General features: G+C 47.2%; 2 protein-coding genes across 3 annotated transcripts in view; both read left to right on the top strand.

Annotated features, from left to right (window-relative positions):
• CFAP52 (cilia and flagella associated protein 52) overlaps positions 1-1,154 on the top strand; it is a 33,501-nt gene extending 32,347 nt beyond the window's left edge. The window contains exon 14 of the mRNA XM_037164946.2: positions 798-1,154. Coding sequence (XP_037020841.2) covers positions 798-973 — 176 coding nt within the window. The 3' untranslated portion in view covers positions 974-1,154. The remainder of the gene's footprint in view (positions 1-797) is intronic.
• A 2,216-nt stretch (positions 1,155-3,370) lies between these two features.
• Positions 3,371-22,818, top strand: part of USP43 (ubiquitin specific peptidase 43) — a 60,747-nt gene continuing 41,299 nt past the window's right edge. For both annotated transcript variants that reach the window (XM_053672721.1, XM_037164991.2), the window contains exons 1-3: positions 3,371-3,973; positions 10,096-10,227; positions 17,530-17,633. In XM_053672721.1, coding sequence (XP_053528696.1) covers positions 3,464-3,973; positions 10,096-10,227; positions 17,530-17,633 — 746 coding nt within the window. In that variant the 5' untranslated portion in view covers positions 3,371-3,463. The remainder of the gene's footprint in view (positions 3,974-10,095; positions 10,228-17,529; positions 17,634-22,818) is intronic.

Raw genomic sequence — 22,818 nt, 5'->3', positions numbered from 1 at the left:
AGATAAATAGGGACAAGGAGCTCTCAGGCAGGAGGTCACTGGAAGTGACCACAAAAGGGTCTAGGGGGCACATGGTTTGAGTCAGGCCTGAGCACTGCAGCCAGTGTGGTTGGAAAAGAAAAATGTAGAAGTCACATGTCAGTGAGACAAAATGTTTGCCCAGCAACCTGAGGGGCACAAGTAAAACCTAAGCCTCACAACTGCTGGCATTTGGGGGGCAGGGGGCGGGTTGGCTTCATGGCCTGTGCTGTCCGCTGTGTCTTGTTCTGTTATTTCCTGCTGAAGTCTTAAATGCCAGGCTTTTAAATCGGTATTTCCTGGGGGCATTTACTATACAACGTGCCTGTTAGAACAACATCAATATCATTTCCTGCCAGGCCCTTAGATTCTTTGTGACATTAACAATGAAATGACCCAAATTACTTAAAGTTTCAAAAACACATTAACTGAAAATAAGATATAAAAGCAGACATGGTGTGATCTCAGTCACATACACAGACATGTATGTAGGTCTGCATACTTTCAGAGAAAAGACGGGGAGGAACTAAACCGAGATGTTATTAGTGGTTCTTTCTGGGTGGTGGGATCAAGGGCAATGCCAACTCTTTGTATTTTTTCCTCAGTTTTACTACAACAGACGTATACTTTATAATCAAGGAAAAGAGTTATTATAAAGACAGGTTTGTCTTCCTTTAAATTGGCCCCAGGGCATGTGTTGAAAATAATTCATTTATTTGAAATCAAGGCTGTTTCTCTGTATTCTGTTATAGCAATGCCATATAAATGTCTTTTTTCAGGTGGACATGACCATATGGTCAAAGTTTGGGATTATAACGAAGGCGAAGTGACCCACGTTGGGGTTGGGCACAGCGGCAACATCAGGCGCATTCGGATAAGCCCAGGAAATCAGCACATCATCAGTGTAAGCGCAGACGGAGCCGTCCTGAGGTGGAAGTACCCGTTTGCCTCGTGAAGCAGCGGAGATTCAGAGCACCGCCCGCGGTTGTGTCGGGCGGCACCGCTTACATAACTCTGAGGCTGTGTTTGATGGTTTTTGTTTTTGTTCTTTAGTCAAAATATGTTATAAGTTTCTCCATTCCTTTGTAGAATGTATTTGACATTCTTAAACTGTACATTAAAATTGAAATATGCTCAAGAATAATTGGTCCGAGCTGTAATTAAAAGTCTTTTTATTATGAATAAACGTCTGGTTGTTGGTTTCCTGTCATAAACCCTTTTCTAGGACTCTGCAAACCCCACAGCCCTTCCTCATGATACATCCATGGATGACTTTGCTGATATTCTCTGAAAATAAGGAATGTGAGCTCACCTTCTTAATGAGCATTTCATTGGTCAAGCTGCATGGGGCAAGATGTGGGTTTGAATCTAGATCTTGGGTGGCTTTTTATTTTGATTTATTATTTATTGATTTTAGAGAGAGGAGGGGGGAGACAGAAACACCCATTTGCTGTCCCACTTATGTACACATTCAGTGGTTGGCCTGCATGTGCCCTGATCAGGGATCAAACCAGCACACCTGGCATATTGGGAGGGCACTCCAACCAACTGAACTTCCTGGCCAGGCATGGTTTTATTATTTTTTTATTCCCTGAGCCACTGTTTTATCGTTTGTAACACAAGGATAAATTCCTGCTCCGAAGGTTGCTGTAAGAATTAAGCGAAAAAGCCTTGGCTGGTGTGGCTCAGTGAATTGAATGCCAGCCTGTGAACCAAAGTGTCAAGGGTTCAATTCCCAGTCAGGGCACATGCCTGGGTTGCAGGCCAGGTCCCATAGAGGGCGCACTAGAGGCAACCCCACACATTGCTGTTTCGCTTTCGCTCTCTCTGAAAAAAATAAAATCTTAAAAAAAAAATTAAGTGAAATAATGTATTAAAGCATCAGCAGAATTCTTGACAACATGAATTACAGTGCTTTCTCTAAGGTGTATCATCGAGGACCCTGGGGTGAATATCAAGGATGAAATTTCATGGGTGCTTTTTTTGGCCATAAAATCTTTCTCCTGCGCTTGCCACAGAAGCAGGAGGAAATGGACGTCGTATATTGATCATCCAGAGGGGGTTCTTTTCCAGAGAGGGTAAATAGTGACCTTTTCAGGAAACACCAAGGCCCCATGCACAGTACAGACTTTTTCTTTTTTCTTTTCTTTCTTTCTTTCTTTTTTTTTTTTGCATCTGGTAACTTGCTGCTGCCCTATTTGATAGATCAAGGTGGATATTTAATAAGTAGGATCTCTTATTTGTCAAATACTTTAATAGTAACATTTCAGGGCCTTGGCGCATAAACAGGCACTGCTGATCTCTCTTTGAGGTAGAAAATCTATGCGAAATTCATTTTTCGAGACTTTGCCTGATTAATTATAAACCCGACAGTTAGAGGATAAAGTGAGAGGAGTCCTGCAGTTACCCAGGGAATCGAGGGCCTGGCAAGACCAAGTGGATTCTGATTGGGCAACAATTCACCCAGGATTTCGCGTTAAGGAATGAGCAGGTGACCGCCTAGGGGACGCGTCTGAGATCCAGAAAACTTCCTGGTAAGCAAATACTGCACAGGGCTCAGACTGGAAAGAGCCAACCTGTGGGGCTGGCAGTCGAGTTCCGGTTTTTCTGCTTTCGGGTTTAGTGGCTTCAGTATGTTGCCTTAACCTCTCTGGAGACCCGTTTCTCCACCAGATAAAGCAAGGATGATCAAGTCTCGCAAGTTTTTGTGAAATGATTCTAACTTACTCTATAATTTAAAAAAGCAAACCATAACCATCTAGGTTATTTTACGCGGGGCAACACGCGGCTCCCAGTTCTGGTCCTCGGATGGCGGATCCCCGCACAGGTTCTGCCCCCGCTGCCCCGCAGACAGACTGGGAGTGGCGCCACGCGTCTGCACCGACCGGAGCCTGCGGAGGAACCAGCGGCGCACAAAAGCGCTCAGTCCCTTCACACTTCCCAGTGCACGCCTCTCACCGTGCCTGAGACTGTCCTTTGGAGAGTCTTCCTTTTCTTTCCCTTTTCTGTATATGTATCTGGACGTAATTACAAGAAATTAAGAAATAGCCAGGAGTTTGCAAATTTACTAGGCGCTTTCAATGTTATCACTCCAATCTTATCTCCACAGCTTGAAGGCTGGGAGGGGAAAGGAACAGAGGTTAAATTCGGGCCTGTTAGCTTCTGAGAGGCGAGGGGAACGTGACCTCGGTGACTCTGTGTTTTATTCCCGGTCCACGCCGCGGGGGCGGGAGTGGCGGTGGCTGGCCCGGCTTTGCCCTGGGGCGGAACCTGCGGCGGGATTCCCGCGCGGGGAGGGGCGGCCCCGCCCTTGGCCCCGCCCCCACCCGGTCCCCACACACCTGGTCTGCAGGTAACCTGCACCCCGGCTCCTGTTCGGGGTTGTAAAGGCCCGTTAGCGGCTAGTCCGCTTGGGGTCCGAGGATCCGCTCCCGGAGGCGCGCGGATGGGAGGAATGGAGCCGAGCCCGGGGATCGGGGTACAAGGGGGTCCGCCTGCGCCCCGGCTCCGCCGTCGCCGCTCCCTGCGCCGCCTGCTTAGCCGCTTCCTGCTGGCGCTGGGCAGCCGCTCCCGCCCGGAGGACTCGCAGTCCTGGCCCCGGCCCCGGCCGGAACACTGCGATGGCGACAGTGAAGGGGACTTTGCCTGCGCCCCGGCCCCGGCTCCAGCCGCGCCCGGAAGCCCAGGTGGGGGGCGCCCCCCGCGACTCCAGCCCCAGCTCCCCGGCGATGGGGCAAGGCCCCCGGGCGCGCAGGGTTTGAAGAACCACGGCAACACCTGTTTCATGAACGCTGTGGTGCAGTGTCTCAGCAACACCGACCTGCTGGCCGAGTTCCTGGCTCTTGGGCGCTACCGGGCGGCGCCCGGCCGCTCGGAGGTCACCGAGCACCTGGCGGCGCTAGTGCGCGCCCTCTGGACACGCGAATACACCCCACAACTTTCCGCGGAGTTCAAGGTAGGCAGCGCCCTGCGTCTACGGCCCTCGCTGCTCGTAGGAAGCTCGTTCTGGCCTTTTGGTTTCGCTTCTTGAGAAGTGTGTACTCCCTCATGGAAGGGTTTTCCTGGAACTTGCTTTAGACGGGATAGCAGTTCTGCTGCGGGTTGCCGCCCTGGTTTTGAGCCATTGCTCGCACACGTTTTTATTAGGACTTAATTCCTCCCAGATATTTTGAGGGGTTGAATGGAAAGAGCTGGCAGATTTGAGTAGTGTGTTCGGTTTTTTGGTTTTTGTTTTCCGGTTCAGCAAACCTTTTGTGGAAGTATTGAAAGCCTGTGAACCAGACAGTGTTCAGGGATAGTTTTCAATCTGTAGGGGTGCTGGGTGGGGATTCAGACTTTGAAGGCCAAGTTTTGGAGGAAGAAGGTGATGCTTGAGTTGAAATCTGAATGATGAGGACTCAGGAAAAATCCAGGTAGAGGGAGCAGCATAGGCCTGAAGAAGCTGAGAATTGGAGGCACGTTGGGAAACGTGTGGCCGGAGCCCAGGAGGATAGACCGGCGCGTACATTAGGTTGGCCAGAGCATGTAAAGTCTTGGAGGCAATGGTAGGGACTTTGGATTTTATTCTAAGCTCAACGGAAGCTGAGAACCTGTAGGCTGGTTGAGTGCTCAGGAGAGGCAGTGGGTTGCCGTATCAGAGATGGCATCCTTTTGTTTAGTGCAAATTAAATCCCCTAGGATGCGTTAGCACGGCTTTGCTTCCATTGTCCCCAGAATCACGGTCTACTTACTCGGAATGCTGCAAGGTCAGGAGGTTTTCTTTGGAAGTTGTGTGTATCACTTCATCCGGGATTAAGGCGGGGCGTTTATTTGGGGTCCCAGTTGGATTCAAGAGTTCCTGATAATTGATGCGCATAGCTTGCTTCTTGCAAAAAACAAACAAACTACCCCCCCCCCCGCACCCCCAGCAGCTCTGAGGGCAGAGAGTTGAAGCTTGCCATAGACCAGTGATTGTTATTCTTGGGGGAGGGGGGGAACCTGTCAGTGTTCATTCCACAAGCATCACTGCTCTTGAGTTTCAGCCCGAGAAAGCAATCCTTGCCACATGACCCACCGGGATGCCAAGCCCCAACTTCCTCTCTCCAGCTTCCACCAGTAGTAAAGCACTGTGTTGCAGGAATCAGTGGGTGGAATGGACATCATTAATATCTCTTTTTGGCAACATTTGCTTTTTAAATAGAGGCAGTATTGTATAGTAGTTAAGAGTAAGTAAGATCTCTGGAGTTTTGAGACCTTGAGCAAATACCCAAATCTTGTTATGCCTCAACTTTCCTCATCTGTGAAATGGGGCCATAGTGGTACCTACCTTATTACAGTGTAGCCTGGGGGAGATTAAATGAGTTATAGGTACAGCATTTAGCACAATGCCTGGACCTCAGAAACTTTTATTGTTCTATCATTACACTTTGTCACCTGCAAAGACCAGGGAAGAAGAAGGAAGGTGACCTTTGTGTAACCTTTTCCCAAGCCCGATGCAGGTCTCATCAAGTTACTGCAGGGATGGGAGATGTGGGAGTAGCTTTAAAAAAGCTTCCAGATTACTCATCACCCAGCGGCCCACCAGGATTTCCTCTCTCTCTCCTCTGAAACCCATGAGCCCTGGGGGCTCCCCTTGAGCCCTGGGGAATGGAAGGGTAATCAAGTTGTTAATGTCAGTGAGGGTGATGTAATCTGGGTAGCCAGCCTTAGAGAGAGTGGAGGATTCCAGAAGCTGCAAGCTCACCTAGAACTTTAGGTTTTCGACCTTGCTGATTGAAATCTAGGTGAGCTCCTCTTATTTTGCAGATGAAAAAAATATTCATTCATCCAACAAGTATTCCACTGAGTGTCCAGACACTCTAATGGGCGCATGGAATACATTGAGTGATGAGTATAAAACCTGACTCTGGGGCTTTTCTCCAGGAACTTACAGAGAGATGGATGGTAATGAAATAATCACACAGGCAGTGATCAGAGTTGGTGGCAAGTGCTAGAAAATAGTACATGAGGAAACTGTGGCAATTCTGGCAGGAGGCCGTGATTTGAGTAGGGGAGGTGGAGTTGAGACTGGGGTGGGGGCATGGCTTCCCAAAAGAGGTAACCATTGAATTGAGTTTTGTAGGAACACGGGTCAACTAAGGACATGAAACTGAAAGTGCCAGTCCATGAGGGGGGTGGGGCTGAGGAACTAGGCAGAACAAGTAAATGAATTAAAGCACGTCTGGGCAATTGCCGGTAAGAGCCTGGACAGTTGTTTAGGAACAAGCCATATAGGTTTCATAACGGAGTTTGGTCATCAGGAGGGATCTGTAGCTTCAGACTGAGGAAGAGAGGAACTTGAGGGGGACCAGCATGCTGGCTCCAGTCACCCAACCCAACCCCCCCCCCCCCATGCACACGCGACGGCTCGCCTGAGGGTGTGGTCACCCAGCCCCCACAGGCAGCAGGACCACTCTTTGTTTTAAGAGCAAATGAGTAAGTACATTTCAAATATCCCGTCTTGGTTTTATCTATAATACTTTGCTTTTCTAACAATGTAATTAAAATATGCGTATGTTATAAAAAATTGGAAAGTTTAAGACTGTAAAAAATGACCTGGAACTCCACTAGAGATGACCTCTATACATGATTATAATAAACTTTGATGTGTTTCAAAGCTTATACAAACAATTGGAAGTCCTAATTTTGTAAACTGCTGTTTAAAAACTATTATCATCGGACTTTCTTTTGGTCATTAAAATAGTCTGTAGAATTTAATTTCTAGTGATTGTATAAAATTTTATTAAATGAACAAATCCCTGTGGAGGCATTTATGTACTGTACAATTTTCAAGTTCTCACACTGCGTTAAAATTCTTGTATTTAAGTTATTGTCCTCAGCTCTGTTCATTTCCATTAGCTTAATTCCTTAATTCCCTTATCTATCTACAAATACAAGGTCTGGCACAAATAACGTCCCTTTTTATTGCAAAATCAGGGGCATGTAACTCTGTAACAGAGCAATATGACACTCAAGCACACCGTATGATGTTTTAGGTGAAATGTTCAAACTAAAACTATAAATTATTACACCATATTATTACCCTACCAACCTCACTCAAGCAGGCTGCTTACTTAGCAGAAGCTGGACCCTGTGTATAAAACAATGTCAAATAGAGATTTTTGCATCCTTTGGAAAGGACAGACCTGTTTGTTTTCTTTCGTCATACATCATTTTTAAGACCATCCAATGAGTCTGCTACGGGTTTTCCCCAAGTGGCAGTTAAAGGTTCTTTGTATCTCTCATTTCTTACTTTGAGCCTTGCAAAGGGGAATTACAGCTGACCCTTGAACACTGCTGGGGTTGGGTCATGGACCTCCACGCCCCCCTGTAGTCAAAAGTCCAAGTATAACCTTTGACCCCCCTAAAAAAACTTAACTAGGAATAGCCTACTGTTGACCAGAGCCTTACTGATAGCATAAACAGTTGGTTAGCACATATTTTGTGTGTTATATGTATTATATGCTGTATTCTTACAATAGAGTCAGCTGGAGAAAAGAAAATCACAAGGAAAACACATTTACAGTATCTATTGAAAAAAAATTGCATATAAGTGGACCCATGCAGTTCTAACCTGTGTTGTTCAAGGGTCAACTGTACTGTGTTTCTATAAAGGAACATTTTTAAAGCTCTGTCTTGTTTATCTTATTGAAGTTGTCAAATTCTTGCTGGAAAGGGTGTATGGCTTTATAGCTAGGCCAACATGAAGAGAGTATCAGTCTTGGATTAGCATGAGTAGCAGGAGGGGAACGGATTTCATGTGCGAGGAAGAAGCAAAGCTGTAGACTTTTGAAGTGGGGAATATGCTGGGGGCACTTGAGTGGCTCGTTTACCTGGAGCTCTGAAAGAGGTAAGAGCTGTGAGACACAGGGATGTGGCCAAGCAGGAGGAACTGGGACTGCACGATGATGAGCAGAGAGTTGGGAGGGTCCAGAGTAGGGGCGCAGCTGCTCCAGCTTTAGGAAGATGGGTCAGTCCTGCCATGCGGCCAGTGGGTCGGCAGGGGGTGACTGTTGGGGCTGGGCTCCTTTGAGGGTAGCTCTTGTCATCTGGGTCACTGTAGCTAGGACTCAGCGGTGGCAATGGGACTTGGCAGAAGTAATTAGGGAGCCAGAATTCAGAGTCTTGACAGCTGACTGATGTGGATGTGAAAATATGAAAGAGAACACAGACTTTAAGAGGAAAAGCCGACTGTAGAGATTTCAAATTGGAGGGGCTGGCTACCCCCCCAGGAGAGAGTGTTGGTACTAAGGATGTAGGGTTGAGGGTGGCTGAGGGGTAGGGTTGCCAGATAAAATACATGATGCCCAGTTAAACTTCAGATTTGAACTTCAGATAAAAATGACTTTTCAGTATAAACATATCCCAAATATTGCATGGACATAGTTATACTACAAACATTACTTATTGCTTATTCATTATTCATTTTATTTGCTAAATCTGGCAGCACTATAAAGTGCACAGAAATGGGAGGGAAAATTCCTAACCAGAACCTCCAGTGAACCAGACTAGGGTGACTGGAAAATAGACTCAGCACCAGCATTTCAATTAATCAGATCTTTTAATTTATTTTTACTTTTTTCTATCACCATTTAGCCCTGCTGTACCCTCTTATACCTCCACCCGATCACCTCCCCTGACAGTCACCGCACTGTAGTTCGTGCGTCTCCTCCCCAAGCCGTCAGCCTGCTCTCCATTAATGAGTCTGACTCTGTTTTGCTTGTGAGCTCCGCTTGTTCATTAGATTCCACGTATGAGTGAAATCCTATGGTACTTGTGTCTCTCTGACTGGCTTTTTTCACTTAGCATGATGTTCTCCTGGTCTACCCATGCTGTCACAAAGTATGAAATTAAATCTTGAATTGTACTTCATGTTATCCTAAAGTCCCCTTGAAATTCCAAGGAAAGATTAAAAGAAAGAAAAAGACTAAAGCCTGGCCCACTGGATTTGATCGGCAGGGGAGGTGTGTCTGGCCCCCAGCCTCGCTCACACGCCCCCCTTAGGCAGGCTTGTGCAGAAAACAGACTGGGGCGCGATGAGGCCTGAGGCCTGGCTCTGCAGTCTGGGGTTGGGGGCGCACACACACGGGAAGACTCACTTGCACTCAGGTGCTGGTGCTTGCACATGCACTAAAACAATCTAAAAACATCCCTGGAAGGATGCTTAAGAAACTGCTAATATGCTCTGGGGAGGGGTGTGCAGGGATTGCAGATGAGCAGAGGAAGACTTTTCATCACTGTCCTTATGAAAAAAATATATTTTGCATTCTTTTTTTTCAAATATGTGCATATATTCCCCCTTTGAAGTAAACTTTTAAAAAGCTGGAATATGCATTTACACAGAAGATGACAAAGCTGTTACACCATTTAACAGAGGGTGCAGAAGTGTCCCGAAGGCGAGGAGGCCTGTCTTATTCAGTTCCCAGTCCAGATAATAGTGCCTGGTGTGGGGCAGGCACTCAGTGAAAGGAATGGAGGTTGAACACGATCAACCATTTTGTGAGCTAACCACAGAAAGAGAAGTTTGCACTTAGGTTTCAAACATGTTAGAAGAGGCAGTAAAGGCGCTGCATGCATAGTATTCAGGGAAGTCCACTTCACTAGGCCAGGTGGTCATTCACAAGGAACGAGCTGAAGCTATGGGAGGGAATGGAATCGCTGAGGGAGAGGGTAGGGCAAGAAGCTGTTCGCCTGTGGCGTGAACACAGGGAGACACACTGACACAGGGAACCTGTGCCCAGCCATTAAGGGAGGACCGATGGTCAACAGAAACCAACATAGTCAAGAGACCACCCTGTGGGTTCTCAAAGGACAGGGCATGCATTGGCAGTCTTTCTGGAAAACAAGGCGCCTTCTTCTATAACCCTGGTAGCATCTGAGACACTGCCCCAAAAGGGCCGACTTCTGAAGAAAAGGCCATTTCTCACCCCGTGTTGTCTCTATGTTGTCATCCCAGGGAGGGCTGAAGAGGGACCGCTGGGAGACCTGGAGCTGACGGGCCCGTATTGGGTTGTTGGAAGGGCCCTGGTGACCCTCCAGTTTTCTTGTTTTTCTCTTCAGAATGCGGTTTCCAAGTATGGCTCCCAGTTCCAGGGCCATTCCCAGCACGACGCCCTGGAGTTCCTGCTGTGGCTGCTGGATCGGGTGCATGAGGACTTGGAGGGCTCGTCCCGAGGGCCAGGGTCCGGCAAGGTCAGTCACTCTCGAAACAACACGTCATGTTTGATTTTCTTCCCCCCCCCTCGAATATTTATGCAACTCCTCTAACCTGAATCCTGAAACACGGATTCTTTGATTCCTGTGTGTTCTGGCTGGAGCTCCTTTCTCGTAGCTCTGTTTTGTACACGGTGCCTGCTCTCCCACTGCAGTGTTCTCATTCTCTCTTGCCCGAGTGATACAGTGAATAAGGTTTCTTTTTGGCTCAAGGTGTGAAAAGTCTCCTTTTTGTGGATATTCTGTGTGTTAGTATGTTCATCCGAAGCCATGGGTACCACAGCTTATTTTCAGATGGTATCATTTTAACTGTACCTTTGTTTTCTCGGCGATGCAGCCTACCCAGCACTGATTCCCAGTCCTTTTGTTTGCAGACACAGGGCCGATGACCTTTACATGTGTGCACTTCGCATTCCCAGATGGTCAAAACTTTAGGAGTAAGAAAGCACTACAGTCATTTGTAATAGCCAGTTAATCGATACATCAGCTGTGATCTCCATGGGCTTTGCTAATAAAGATTGATGATGGGTTCTACTCTACTGCTGTCCTTCTATCTCTCACTTAAGAAAGTAAAAGCAAGTGAAGTTATTATACCATGAGTGAGCAGAGTTACAACAATATCCATGAATACGCTGCTATAATTGAGAGAATGGCTCACAAGCCATGGTCTCGAGTCAGTCACATGTTATTCTGATGTGTCTCAAAGCTGATCCAGATGCAGCTACAAGAACTGATTTACCAGTGTTTTTGTTTTACATCTGGGCACTTTGTTTCCGTCCTGCTTATGAACCAATTAAAAAACCCTTTGGAAGTCTGTCGGTCTTTGAACCATCACCTTCCTTTTCATTGCTTGCTTGGAGCCCATCGTTCCTGAGTCATAAAGAATGATGGCAGTTGCAGCCACGTGGGGTGAATGAGTCTGGAGAGCGAACATGCAGCATGCTGACCATGGTCGGTAACACAGGAAATTTGCTGAGAGAGTAGATTTCAGGGGCTCTCACCACACACAACAAAAGTAACTGTGAGGAGATGGGTGTGTTAGTTTGATGGCAGGAATCGTTTCACTTTGTGTGTGCGTGTCAGCTGTTCATGTTGTATACCTTAAAGATAGACAATGTTTATTTAAAAAATGAATGGCTCAGGAAGCTGAGTCATTTTTAAAAACTTTTTCCCGTAGCCAGCTATTATCTTTGTTTCTTTCTCTTTTAAAATAAGTTGCAACTTTAAGGAAAAAAAACCAGAAGCATGTATGTCACAAATAAGAAAACATTCATTTTAAACAACAAGATAATGTCATTAAAAGTTACGAGCTTGACAGAACTGACACACAGTCCTCATGCCCGATACAGCGGGTTGTCAGACGCACAGAAGGAAGGAAGGGAGGGTTGTACAGTGTGTGGCGTTCCTAGGACCACACCTTGGGGCATTATATACAGTATGAGTAACATCATGTAGACAGAGGTGCTAAGGTGACTATCCTCATTTTAGATATGGGTAACATATAATAATATGTAATAATTCAATATAATATGATATGTTGAATTATTATATATGTAAGAATCAAAGAAGTAGGGTAACTTTCCCAAAGCAACAGAGCTAAAAATGGGGCAGAACCAGGATTCCAGTCCAAAGGGGCTGGGTCCAGCTTGAAAGCCTGTTTCCTTCTTTGAAAAAGAACCACCCCAGTCGCCCACAAAACACACAAATGAAACAGAGCAAGAACATCACCTCAACAGAAGCTGGGAGGACCACACACTCAAAGGTTATAGTGTTCTCCCTGGCTTGTGGGGTGGTGGGTGATTTTTCTTTAAAATCATGTACGATGACTTTCTGTTTATCTTTATAGACCCTTTTAGTTGCAAGTGACAGGAATGCCACTTGATTCAACTTAAGAAAGGATGTTTGTTGACTTTTAGAACTTGCTAGTGAAAAGTTTGCATCAACTTCAGATAAGGCTGGATCCAGGTACCCAGATGATATTACCAGGTCTTTGGCTCTCTATCTCTTGTTTCTGGCCTCATCCCCAGACTAGTTCTGCCACATGATGTCAAGAGTGGCTCCTGAAATGCTCAAAGATTCTTTAGAGTTTGGGATTCCAGAACAAGCCCGGGGAAGACGGGATTGCACCAGAGTGGTTCGTATGCCCATCACTGGGCTGGTGGCCTACAGAATGGAATTTTCTGATTGGGCACACCTGAGTGTATGCATGCAGGTGGAGTAGGGGGAGGGGGTAAACTCTACCCAAATCACATGGCTGAGGAGAGCTTGTTAAGGTTCTGGCTGGGTTGCGTCCCAAAGAAAAGAAGGCTGAGCAGAGGAACACTGCATTCCACCGCGCTGTGCATTTTATAATCTAGAGTGAACACATTTTGAAATCAGAATGATGTACTTTTTAAAAAAGATACTGTTTGTTGAATATTTGTTATGTGCCATGTATCTAATATGATGCTTTTCATGATTTATTTTACTGCTGACACACAGAAGACACTAAATAAGCTCCTGAATGGTTGAATAAATTGAGTAGTCGTGTTTTAATATTTGTAAGGATACCTTATTATTTCTTTTCTTTTCTTTTCTTTTCTTTTCTTACTACTATTTTTCCCGCAATTGACTCTTTTAAAGCCCACACCAACAACTGATTTAAGCAGAGGCTAAGTCATAAGGTTATCCAGGGGGTGGCAGAGCCTGGATTCCAACCTGGGCCAACGGGTTCCCGAGCTGCTGCTCCTCAGGGTGAGATCTCAGGACCGTGACAGCAGCCAGCCTGCGTGGGTGCCTTGCATAGGGCTATTGAAGAGTGGCCGGGTCACAGAGACGGTGTCATGCAGGGAGGGTGGAAGTCTGCTTGAGCTTGGGAAAACCAGAGGGAAAGTTGGAGATGAAAAGCCAAGCACATTTGAGCAAATTCCCCTTAAATGTCCAGTTCTCTCACTGAAACCAGCTTACCCATCTTGGTCTAGGAACAGCAGCGAACTAATTCTCCTATTTTACAGTTAACAGAAATTTAGGTTAAGTTACCCAAAGTCACTCAACTTCTTGAGAGAAACAGAATTGAACCCGAGTCTGTCTGCCTCAGAGCCAGGGCGCTGGGTCCCTTTCCTTACTGTGTCCGCTGCCTTCACAGTCCCTCTTTCTGCTGGGTGCGGAGGAAAGGCCTCTTGCCCTGTCCCCTCCCCCTGCTCCCCGACATTGCCAGGCAGCTATTCCTACTGGGGAAGTAGGAGAGATCAACCACTTCTAAATTGCCTTTCAATCCTCCTCTTTGTCCCTTGGTGTCAGGTAAAGGCAAGAGAAGAGAGGTTAAGGAACTTGCCCCAAGTCACACAGCAAGTAGGTGGGAGAGCCAGGGTCCGGTCTAGGAGACACAGCTCTAGAACAGGGTTTCTTAACCTCAGCCTGTCTGATATTTGGCCCGGGCAGTTCCTTGCTGTGGAGGCTGTCCTGTGCACGTTGGCAACCACAGCATCCCTGTGCCCAGCAGATGCCGGTGCCCACCCCCCACGATTGCAAGTGATAACTGGAAACGTCTCCAGACGTTGCCAAATGTTTCCTGGGGGGAAAGCACCCCCTCTTCCAGTGGTAGTCTTTGCTTTCAACCCAACCTTTCTCTGATATAACATTGAGTTTATTTAAGCCAAGAGGGCCTGTAAATCATTCTTTTTAACAACTTCAAGTCCCATGTAGAAGCAACCATAATTCCAATTTGCGATATGCCCCACTATTATATGTGCTCACACCATAGCCAGAGTGACCTTTTCAGACAGGAAGTAAGATCCTGTCACTCTTCTGCTTAAAACCGTCTGGTGGCTTCTGATGGTGCTGAGAACAACACCCAGACTCCTATGTGGCCCACGGGCCCCACCTGCCTAGGCCTGCCACCCACTCAGCCTGGTTTCAGGCCCCTCTGCCCCTCGCTCAGTGTGCTTGGCCACACTGGCTACGGCCTGTTTTTCTCATGGGCTGTGAATGTCTGGAGCACACCTTGACCAGACAAGAACAGTGGGGGCTGCGGGCCGGGGAGAGGAGCTTTCCCAGCGCTTAATTTGATGCGATTGAAACCAGAAAAGATCTTTTTCTCTGTCTGGGGTCAAAGCCTGTACTGAAACCGGCCATCAGAAAGTCGGGCCGCCTGTGGAGGCCTGCTTGCCGGTGCTTGAAGGGATGGAACAGCCGCCAGGATGATTTGGCAAAAAACTTCATTTCCCCTTTTTAAGAAGGAAAGGGACTATTCTCTGTGTAACTCTGAGCAATTTTTCTTTCTGAGGTTATTTCTGTTTCAAAACATAGAAAAGCCATAAAGCTAGATTTATTGAAACTGGAATAGAAAACATAAGGACCACTTTCTTCTCTGTAACTGTAATGGTTCTCAAATGTTTTCATCTGGCAGAAAGGGCAGCTTTTTACATTCCTGTAGACACTCACACACACAGTCCTATTTGGAACTGTTACAGGATGAAGAAAGGGATGAGGCTGGGGAGAGGAGCAGGAAGCTAACATTTATTAAGCACCTACTATGTACTAGACAGGATACACACCTCCCCTCCCCTGGTTGTAACGATGGCTCCCTGAGATGGATGTGATGCTCCTATTTTCTCAGATGTGGAATGACAGACGTTCAGGTTCACTTGCCTAGCAGAGCAGAGCCAGCCTGCTGTGACCTCATCCATGGTCCGTGTTTTGTGAATGGCCCTCCGCTGCCGCTCACCCCAGCCTGGGTCAGGACCTTTCCTTCCCATACCCGCCCTGGGCGACCCTGTCCACTGCTGCGCCCACCCAGCGAGCAACCTGATGCTGAAGCAGCCTGTATCATTGTGAGGTCTTCAGCTGACTCGGACCAGAAGGGAACTCAGGAGAAGGCCAAGGGGCAGCCCGCAGGATCAAAGGGAAGGCTGAAGAGCCAGGCTTGGAACTGGTGAGAAGCAGACAGCTCCGGGGTGGGGCCGTCTCAGTGGCAGGAACTATTCTGGCCTGGATTCTTCTAGAGTCACTGTTTTCAGCCTTGCTCACTCTGCTTTTCCTTCCCACACAAAGCAGGATCATGTCAGCAATCAAGCTGGGGGAGTGTGTCTGTCCTTGGAGAAAGAAGAGCAGGGCCCCTGATTAAAGAGCCTTCCCCACCTCCCCATGGACTGATTTCAATGTTCCGAAAGGGGCGCCACCACGAAGAGGAAGAGTGAATCCTGGGCAGCCCAAACTACCAGTGTCCTCTGTATGGTCCTCTGGGCCCTTTGCTGATTTGCTGGTGGACGGCTCTGCCCAGATGTAGCTCACCTCCAACTCGGCGAGTTGCCCTCCCCCGACCCCCTTCTTTGGACTCTGTTCATGGAGCAGGCGTTCTCCAGGCACCGGATTGGAAACCTGAGTTGGTCCTGTTTCCTGTTCCCTTCTTCCTCCCCTGCTCTCCCCTCAGGCGGTCCGTTATGAGCCCCGTACGCACTGTGTCTGAGTCTGTGCCCCCTTCCCCTGAACGGCTCCCAACTCTAGTTCACCCTGTTGTGACCCGGACCCTTGAGCCTCCTTGTCTGTGCCCTAACTCCCGACTTACCCCTTCATCCTGGGCACCGGCTGTCAAGCTAAAGCAACTCTCCATGCATGTAGCTTCCTCTGGGTTCAAAACCCATCTGGTACTTCCCATTTTGTAATAGCAAGAACAACAAAAACTTAAACAACATATATTAACTCTTTTAATATCAAAACACTTCTATCAGATAGGTACTGACATTCATTGTCCCTTTATCACAGTAGGAAAAACTTGGAGCAATGAGATGAGGTAAATTATTTATTTGGATCAGAGGCTGAGTAACCCTACCAGCTAAGTTCCAGGCAGGGATTTGAACCCAGACAGTCTGACTCCAGAGTTTAATTTTTAACTCTGGTACTGTGCCCATTACCGAACGAGATGATCTTCTATTTAGGACACTGAAGGCCCCACCCTGGGTGGCTCCAGACTCCATCTTCAGTCAGACTTCCTGCTTCCCCTTGCATGTCCTGTATTCTGGTCAAGTTGGGCTCAAGAAAGTAGTGGGACAACTAAGAGTGACCATTCTGAGTATTTTATCATGGAAAATTCTAAACATATGGACAAGTTGAGATAATTATACAGTGAACACCTCATACCCACCACCTAGATTCTATAGTTTGTATTTTACTAAAACTGATTTACCACATATTTATCCATCTATTCAGCCTTGAATCCACTTATCACTCCCCTTTGTTTTCCACATCTTATATTTTTGATGCATTTTAAATGAAATTTCAGACATTGCTGTACTTCACCCCAAACCCTTCACCTATGTTCCCTTCTCCTGGCTTTTTTGAAGGTGCTGGCCTTGAAGAGCACAGGGATGTGGCCACAGGCCACTGCATTCCTGTAGCCAGCAGAAGCTGGGCGAGGCCAGGCATGTCTGCAGGCAGTGTGGCCTTGCCAACGCCAGGTTTGGGGCTAGTGATGCTGATTTTGGATTTCTGGCCTTGAGAGCTGTGAGAGAATAAATTTTGTTTGTGTGGTGATTTGCTACAGCAACAGCAGAAAACTTAAACAGAAGTGAATGTGAGGGAGGATACAATAGAATTGGCATGTGGGATGAAGGAGGCTTATTCATTAATCTAAGGTGTAAGGTGGTTTGTCTGAGAAAGGTAGTCATTGGAAGGCTGGCTCACCGGAAACTGAGGACAGCTCTGGTTAGCAGGTGAAAACTTTGGTGTGGGTGTGTTTGAAGTCACGGCCACTCACCCCAGTGCAATGTGCTAGAGGCGTCTAGACACATGAAGGCCCGAAGCATGGAGATAAAGGGCAGGGTAGTAAATTCAGAGGTAGTAGGCGAGGCTGGGTGAGCATGTGTGTGTTGGCCAAGGCTGATGCTTCAGGCAGCTCTTACAATTCATTCTTTCACAGGGAATTTGTGAGGTCAAGACATGGAAGGAGCAAGGAATTATGGCAGGGGTGTCAAACTCATTTTCACCAGGGACCACATCTGCCTCACGGTTGCCTTCAAAGGGCCCAATGTAATTTTAGGACTGTATAAATGCTACTCCTTAACTGTTGAGTGAGAGCTCGGCGCTGCCACCAGGTAGAACAAGGCTGGATAAGACAAGGTGGAGGGCCGGATTTGGCCTGTGGGCCTTGTGTTTGCCACCAGTGAATTGTGGTGAAGGCCCAGGTTCTGCAGAGTCCAGGTGCAGAGGCAAATGCTGTGGCTCAGGAGGAGGCTGAGGCTTGGTCCGGAAGCAGTGGAGAGATGGGAGGGGATTAATGCGCTTCCTTTCTTCATTTCTTTGCAGCTGCAGCCCGAAGCCAGTCAAACCTCGGAGAACCACCTGTCACCATCGGCTCAGCTTTCTCTAGGTCAAAGCTTTGTGCAGAGCCACTTCCAAGCCCAATATAGGTAAGAATGGGCTGCATTTAGAGTCACCCAAGAGTTCAGCAGATTTACATATGCTGGACACCAGTCTCCCATGGTCATGTTTCACAAAACATGATCACAAAGCCACAAGCACCCTTCTCTCTCCCATCAGAAATCCATAGTAAACGCTCACTCCTATGGCTCCTGACCTTTAGCATTTCTTCCTTTCATTCTTGCTGGCTTCTGGGCCTTCCCTCTCCCCTTGAAGGAGCGGTGATACCTGGGTGGTTCTGCGGACAGTGAACGTGGGGGCCAGGACGTCCCCAGCAGGAGCCTTTGGGTGAGACCATAGTCCTCTCTATGGCCAGAGAGCCTGGTTTAATCAGTTATTATGAGTTCAAAATTTCCCAGCATTCTAGAGGATATTAAAAATATATATCATTACATAGCCTTCGACTTCAGAAAGGTTCTTTTTGGGCTTAATGTATGAGAGTTTAGAGATTCACACAAGGCAGAACATTTTCAAGTATTGCAATATTTTTTGGTATAAGTATGAAGTCATATTTTATTCCATGTCAGACTTTTAGAGGCAATTTCCTAACTTTTTAAAATATTTCAATTATTAGCTGATATTCCATATTATTTTATGATAGTTCAGTTGTACTGTATAGTGGTTAGACATTTATGTAGTTTACAAAGTGATACCCCCCTAATAAGTCCAGTACCCACCTGACCCATGCATAGTCATTACGATGTTATTGACCATATTCCCTATGCTGTACCTTACATCTCTATGACTATTCTGTAACTACCAATCAGTGCATCTTAATCCCCTCACCTTTTTCACCCAGTCCCCGCAACCTCCCTCCTGACAGCCATCGGTTCATTCTCTATATCTGAGTCTGTTCCTGTTTTGTCTACTTGTTTTGATTTTTAAATTCCACATATAAATGAAATCACATGGTATTTGTCTTTCTCTGTCTGATGTCACTTAATATAAGGTATTCAGTATTTTAGTGAAAGCATTAATTGCAGTGAGAGATCAGAGAGGGGAGAAACCCTCGTGGGCTTCTCAGAGGGGGTGTTCCTTTTGATGGGCTCTGGAGGATGAATAGGATTGAAGGGGCGGGAACATCTTCAACAAGAATAAAATATGCTTAGAGGTGGGAATGAGCAGGATGATCAGGGTCTAGGGGAACTCATTGTTACAGAGAACTCTTCTAGGTGACATGCTCTCCCATATACATTTAAATTTATTCCTTAGAAGAGCCTCAGGGGATGAGTTACAGTCCAGGAGGTTGGGCTTTTTATGATCACACATTGTAAGTGGCAGAACCAGGGTGTGACTTTTGATAGCTCTCTGAAGCACGAGTCCTGCTCGCCTTTGTAATTCTTCCCCTCTGGTTGCTTTTCCGCCTCACCTTGCTTTGAGTGATGTTCTGCTGCTACTGTGGTGGCATGGACACTCTGTCCTCTGGTTCTCTGTTATGGATATCAAACTGTTTTAAAAATATTCCTCTTCTGGATGTTGCATTAAATCATTCTCAAAGGTGTCCTTTTCTCTGAGTCTTCTGGATACTCTCCTTTTTCTCTGCTGTGTTTTTCTTGGGCCTCCTGTTGTTTTTTTTCTCTTATTTACTTAGTATGCGCTTGGACAATTATTCAGTGGACCAATGGACAATTATTCAGTCTTCTAGCATCACTTACTTATAGTCATTTGCTTCCAGACTTTTGGGGCACTCGTATTCCTTGTGTTTGGGAAGGAAGAGATGACTCAAAATTGCCCAGAAACTCTTTTGATTCAGAATTTACATTTAGTAATTGCCAGTCAAGGGTACTGGACCTGAGCACCATCTCTGAGGGGGTGTTTATTTAGGAGGACTGGAGGGTCTCTGAAATACTTTGAAAAGATGCCCGATTGGCTTTTCACTGGGGCAATTCTCCCGGTCCTGACCCACTCCCCACCCCCACACTGAGGAGGGGGAAATCATGGGGCCGTCCACTTCTGCTCTTGGTTGCTGAGCATATTAGGTAATTAAAGTCTCTTCTAAGTGAGCCCGGATCTCACTGTTGCCCATGAAGAGAGGCCCAGGTTTCCTGAGAGCTGTGGTGCTGCACTACAAGGTACACACAGAGACCTAGAATTCATGGCTACTGACCTTTTCAGCCTTGAAAGCTACCTGTAGAGCATCGGTCTTATCTTCAGCTGCCCAAAGCGCAGGCTGCCTGAAGCAAAAATGAGACCAAGGAAAAGAAGCCCATGCAGAGGAGGGAAGAGGAAGTATAAGGCTGGGGCGTGTTAGAGCGTGGGGAAGGGACACCAGTAATTGCACGTGGTACCACTCATTGGTGACCTGGTACAATAAATTCACTCATTTCTCTGCTCACTCAGTTCTCTCTATTCTCTTCCCCTTTTGTCTATACATACTCTCTTCTTTTTTTTTTTTTTATCCTTGCTCAAGGATATGTTTACTGATTTTAGAGAGAGATGGAAAGAGAGAGAGAGAGAAACATGGATTGGTTGCCTCCCATATGCACCATGACTGGGTATCGAACCCGCAACCTAGGTATGTGGCCTGAGGAGGACTTGAACCCACAACCTTTTGGCGTATGGGAGGGTGCTCTGACCAACTCAGCCACCCAGCCAGGGCATACACATGCTCTCTTATTCTTCTTTGAAATATCTGAGTGTCAGATACTGTGCTGGGTCCAGCAGTTACAATAAAGAACATAATAATTGCTTGGCCACAAGAGAGAAATACTAATTAAATATATCTATTTATTGCCTAGATGGTTCATTGAGGCCTACTATGTGCCATATTTCCTTCTGGGTGCCGGGAATAAGTTGTGAACAAGCCCCAGTGCCTGTTCTCAGGGAGCTCACATTCTGCTGGGCAGGTGTTAGATAATTCACACCTCAACAAACAACTCTCTGTGATGATAAGTGTAATGATAACGTGTTACCTGGGAGGTGCAGAGGCAGCCAACCTCAGATAAAGTGGTGGGTGAAGGCTTCTTATCAGAGGGGACATTTGAGCTGAGAACTGAGTGACAAGGAGTCAGTCATCTAAATACTTGGGGACAGGACATTCCAGGCAGAGGAAATAGCAGAGACAAAGGGCCTGGGGTGGGAATAATCTTGACAAGTTCAAGAGACAGAGCTGCCAAGCTCTGAGGAGCTGGGGTTGAGGCTGGAGAGGTGGGCGGGGCCTGCTGATGCGGGTGCCCAGTCCAAGGCGGGGGCGTGGTCTAGTGGGTACTGGAAACCACCTGCAGCATTGAAGGCAGGGTGTGGTCTAGGCCTCAATTTAAAGGGGGACACTGGGCCCGAGCCAGTGTGGCTCAGTGACTGGAGCCTCGTCCCCGTAAGCGAAAGGTTGTGGTTTTGTTGCCCAGTGAGGGTGCACATACCTAGACTGTGGGTTCATTCCTGTTCCAGGCACAGGTGCGTGCGACCCCCGGTCTCCCTGGTCTGGGTGCACGCAAAGGCAACCAAGCAATGTTCTCTTCTCTTGCATTGGTGTTGCTCTGTCTCCCTCCCTTTCTCTAAAAAAGCAGATGAGAATGTCCTCAGGTGAGATTAAAAAGAAAAAAGGGGTGATGCTGGTGGTTATGGGCGGTGAAGGGAGGCAAGGCCGGAGGCTGGAGCAGCGGCTGGTGTCCTGCAGTTGCCCCGGTGGGTGCAGAGTGGTGGCTGGGCCCTGGGAGGAGGTGGTGGAGCTGGGGAGAAGTGAGTGGGGCGGCAGGGGACAGGTTCTGAGCATCGAGGCCACCGGACTTGCTCACGGGTTAAGGGTGTGGCGTAGGGGGCTCGGGGAAAGATGAGGATCTAGGATGACTCCTGGGTTTTTGTAGTTATATCTGGTGAGTGCTTTGAAGGAAAAGTCGAGGGTGCTTTGAAGTAGACGCTACAGGTATGGAAGAGAAAATAACTCTTGTTTTCTTAGTCTACTCTTTATTACCGCATTTACTTCTGAAACCAGACGTGTGGGTGTTTTTCCCACACCAGGCAATTCTGCAGTTCTCTCCGGACACCAACTGGTGTCCTACAATTTACTCAGTTCTGACACTACCTACCTGGAGATAGCATCAGGGCCCACAGGACTCCTCCCCAGCAGACACCAATTATAAGTTCCAGGTTATCACCTGTGCTTCTGACAGGCTGGTTACACCTGAGAGGTTCCTGTGACCACTCCTCGGAGTCAGTAGTTTGCTGGAGCAACTCAAAACTCAGGAAAACACTTTACTTACTAGAGTACTGGTTTATTGTGAAAGGATACAAGTCAGGAACAGCCAGATGGCAGAGGTGCACAGGACAAGGTGTAGGGAAAGGGGTGCAGAGCTCCCAGGCCCTGTTGGGGCCTCCCACTCTCCCAGCACCTCCAATGTCCACCAGCCTAGAAGCTCTCCAAATCCCTTCTACTAGAGTTTTTGTGGAGGTATCATTAAATAGGTGCGATGGGTTCAATTATTGGCCATTCCTTTCCCCAGGGGCTGGGGGTCTAAATGTTGCAACCGTCTGGTCTCATGGTTGGCTCCCCTGACAACTGGCCCCACCCTGTGGTTATCCAGAGGCTGTCCAGAAATTACCTCAATAATAGAACTCAGGTGTAGTTGTAAAGGGCCATGAATAAGATGCTCCCTTTCACCTTTATATTCTTACTCTTGTCAGGACATGCCAAGAGTGCCAGGAACAGGTGCAGAGACCAAATATATATTTCTTATAAAAATCACAGTGTCACAAAGTGCCTGACTGGTACAGGGTGAGCTGGGAGAGGAGTCCTCAGGGGTTGACATTTGAGCCAAGCGGATACTAAGGATTGCTAGTGCCTTTGGGTAGATTACTGTCAGAGGATGAATAAGAAGTGAGGTGTTTGTGCTACAGAAAAGTACTGATGACAGCTAAATATACCTGCTTTGTTCCTGATAATCTATAGTAAGGAAAAACAATTGCTAGGGGTGTCCATCGGACTAGGGCTTTTCAGGTCCCAGAAGTGGTTTTCTGCAGCAGCCAGTGGGGGCAGCTCTGTGCTGGGGCCCCTGAACAGTGGTCACTGCTGGATCCTTCTCCGCCTTCCTCTTCACGTGGGAGGGCTTGCCTGGCGTGGAAAGTCCCCCAGCTGTACAGGTGAAAGCTGAGAGAGGTATTATGGCTTAGTTTAGAGGCCCTGTTCACTGAGGTTGTCCCTTGCCTACTGTCCCTTTTGGGGGAGCTGAGTATTTCACT

The sequence above is a fragment of the Artibeus jamaicensis genome, unplaced genomic scaffold (genome assembly GCF_021234435.1).
Source record: "Artibeus jamaicensis isolate MK-2021 breed Jamaican fruit bat unplaced genomic scaffold, CSHL_Jam_final contig_781, whole genome shotgun sequence".
In the NCBI taxonomy this organism is placed as follows: Eukaryota; Metazoa; Chordata; class Mammalia; order Chiroptera; family Phyllostomidae; genus Artibeus; species Artibeus jamaicensis.
Note: the sequence above shows the minus strand (reverse complement) of the source record. Positions and strands in the feature narration are given on the sequence as shown.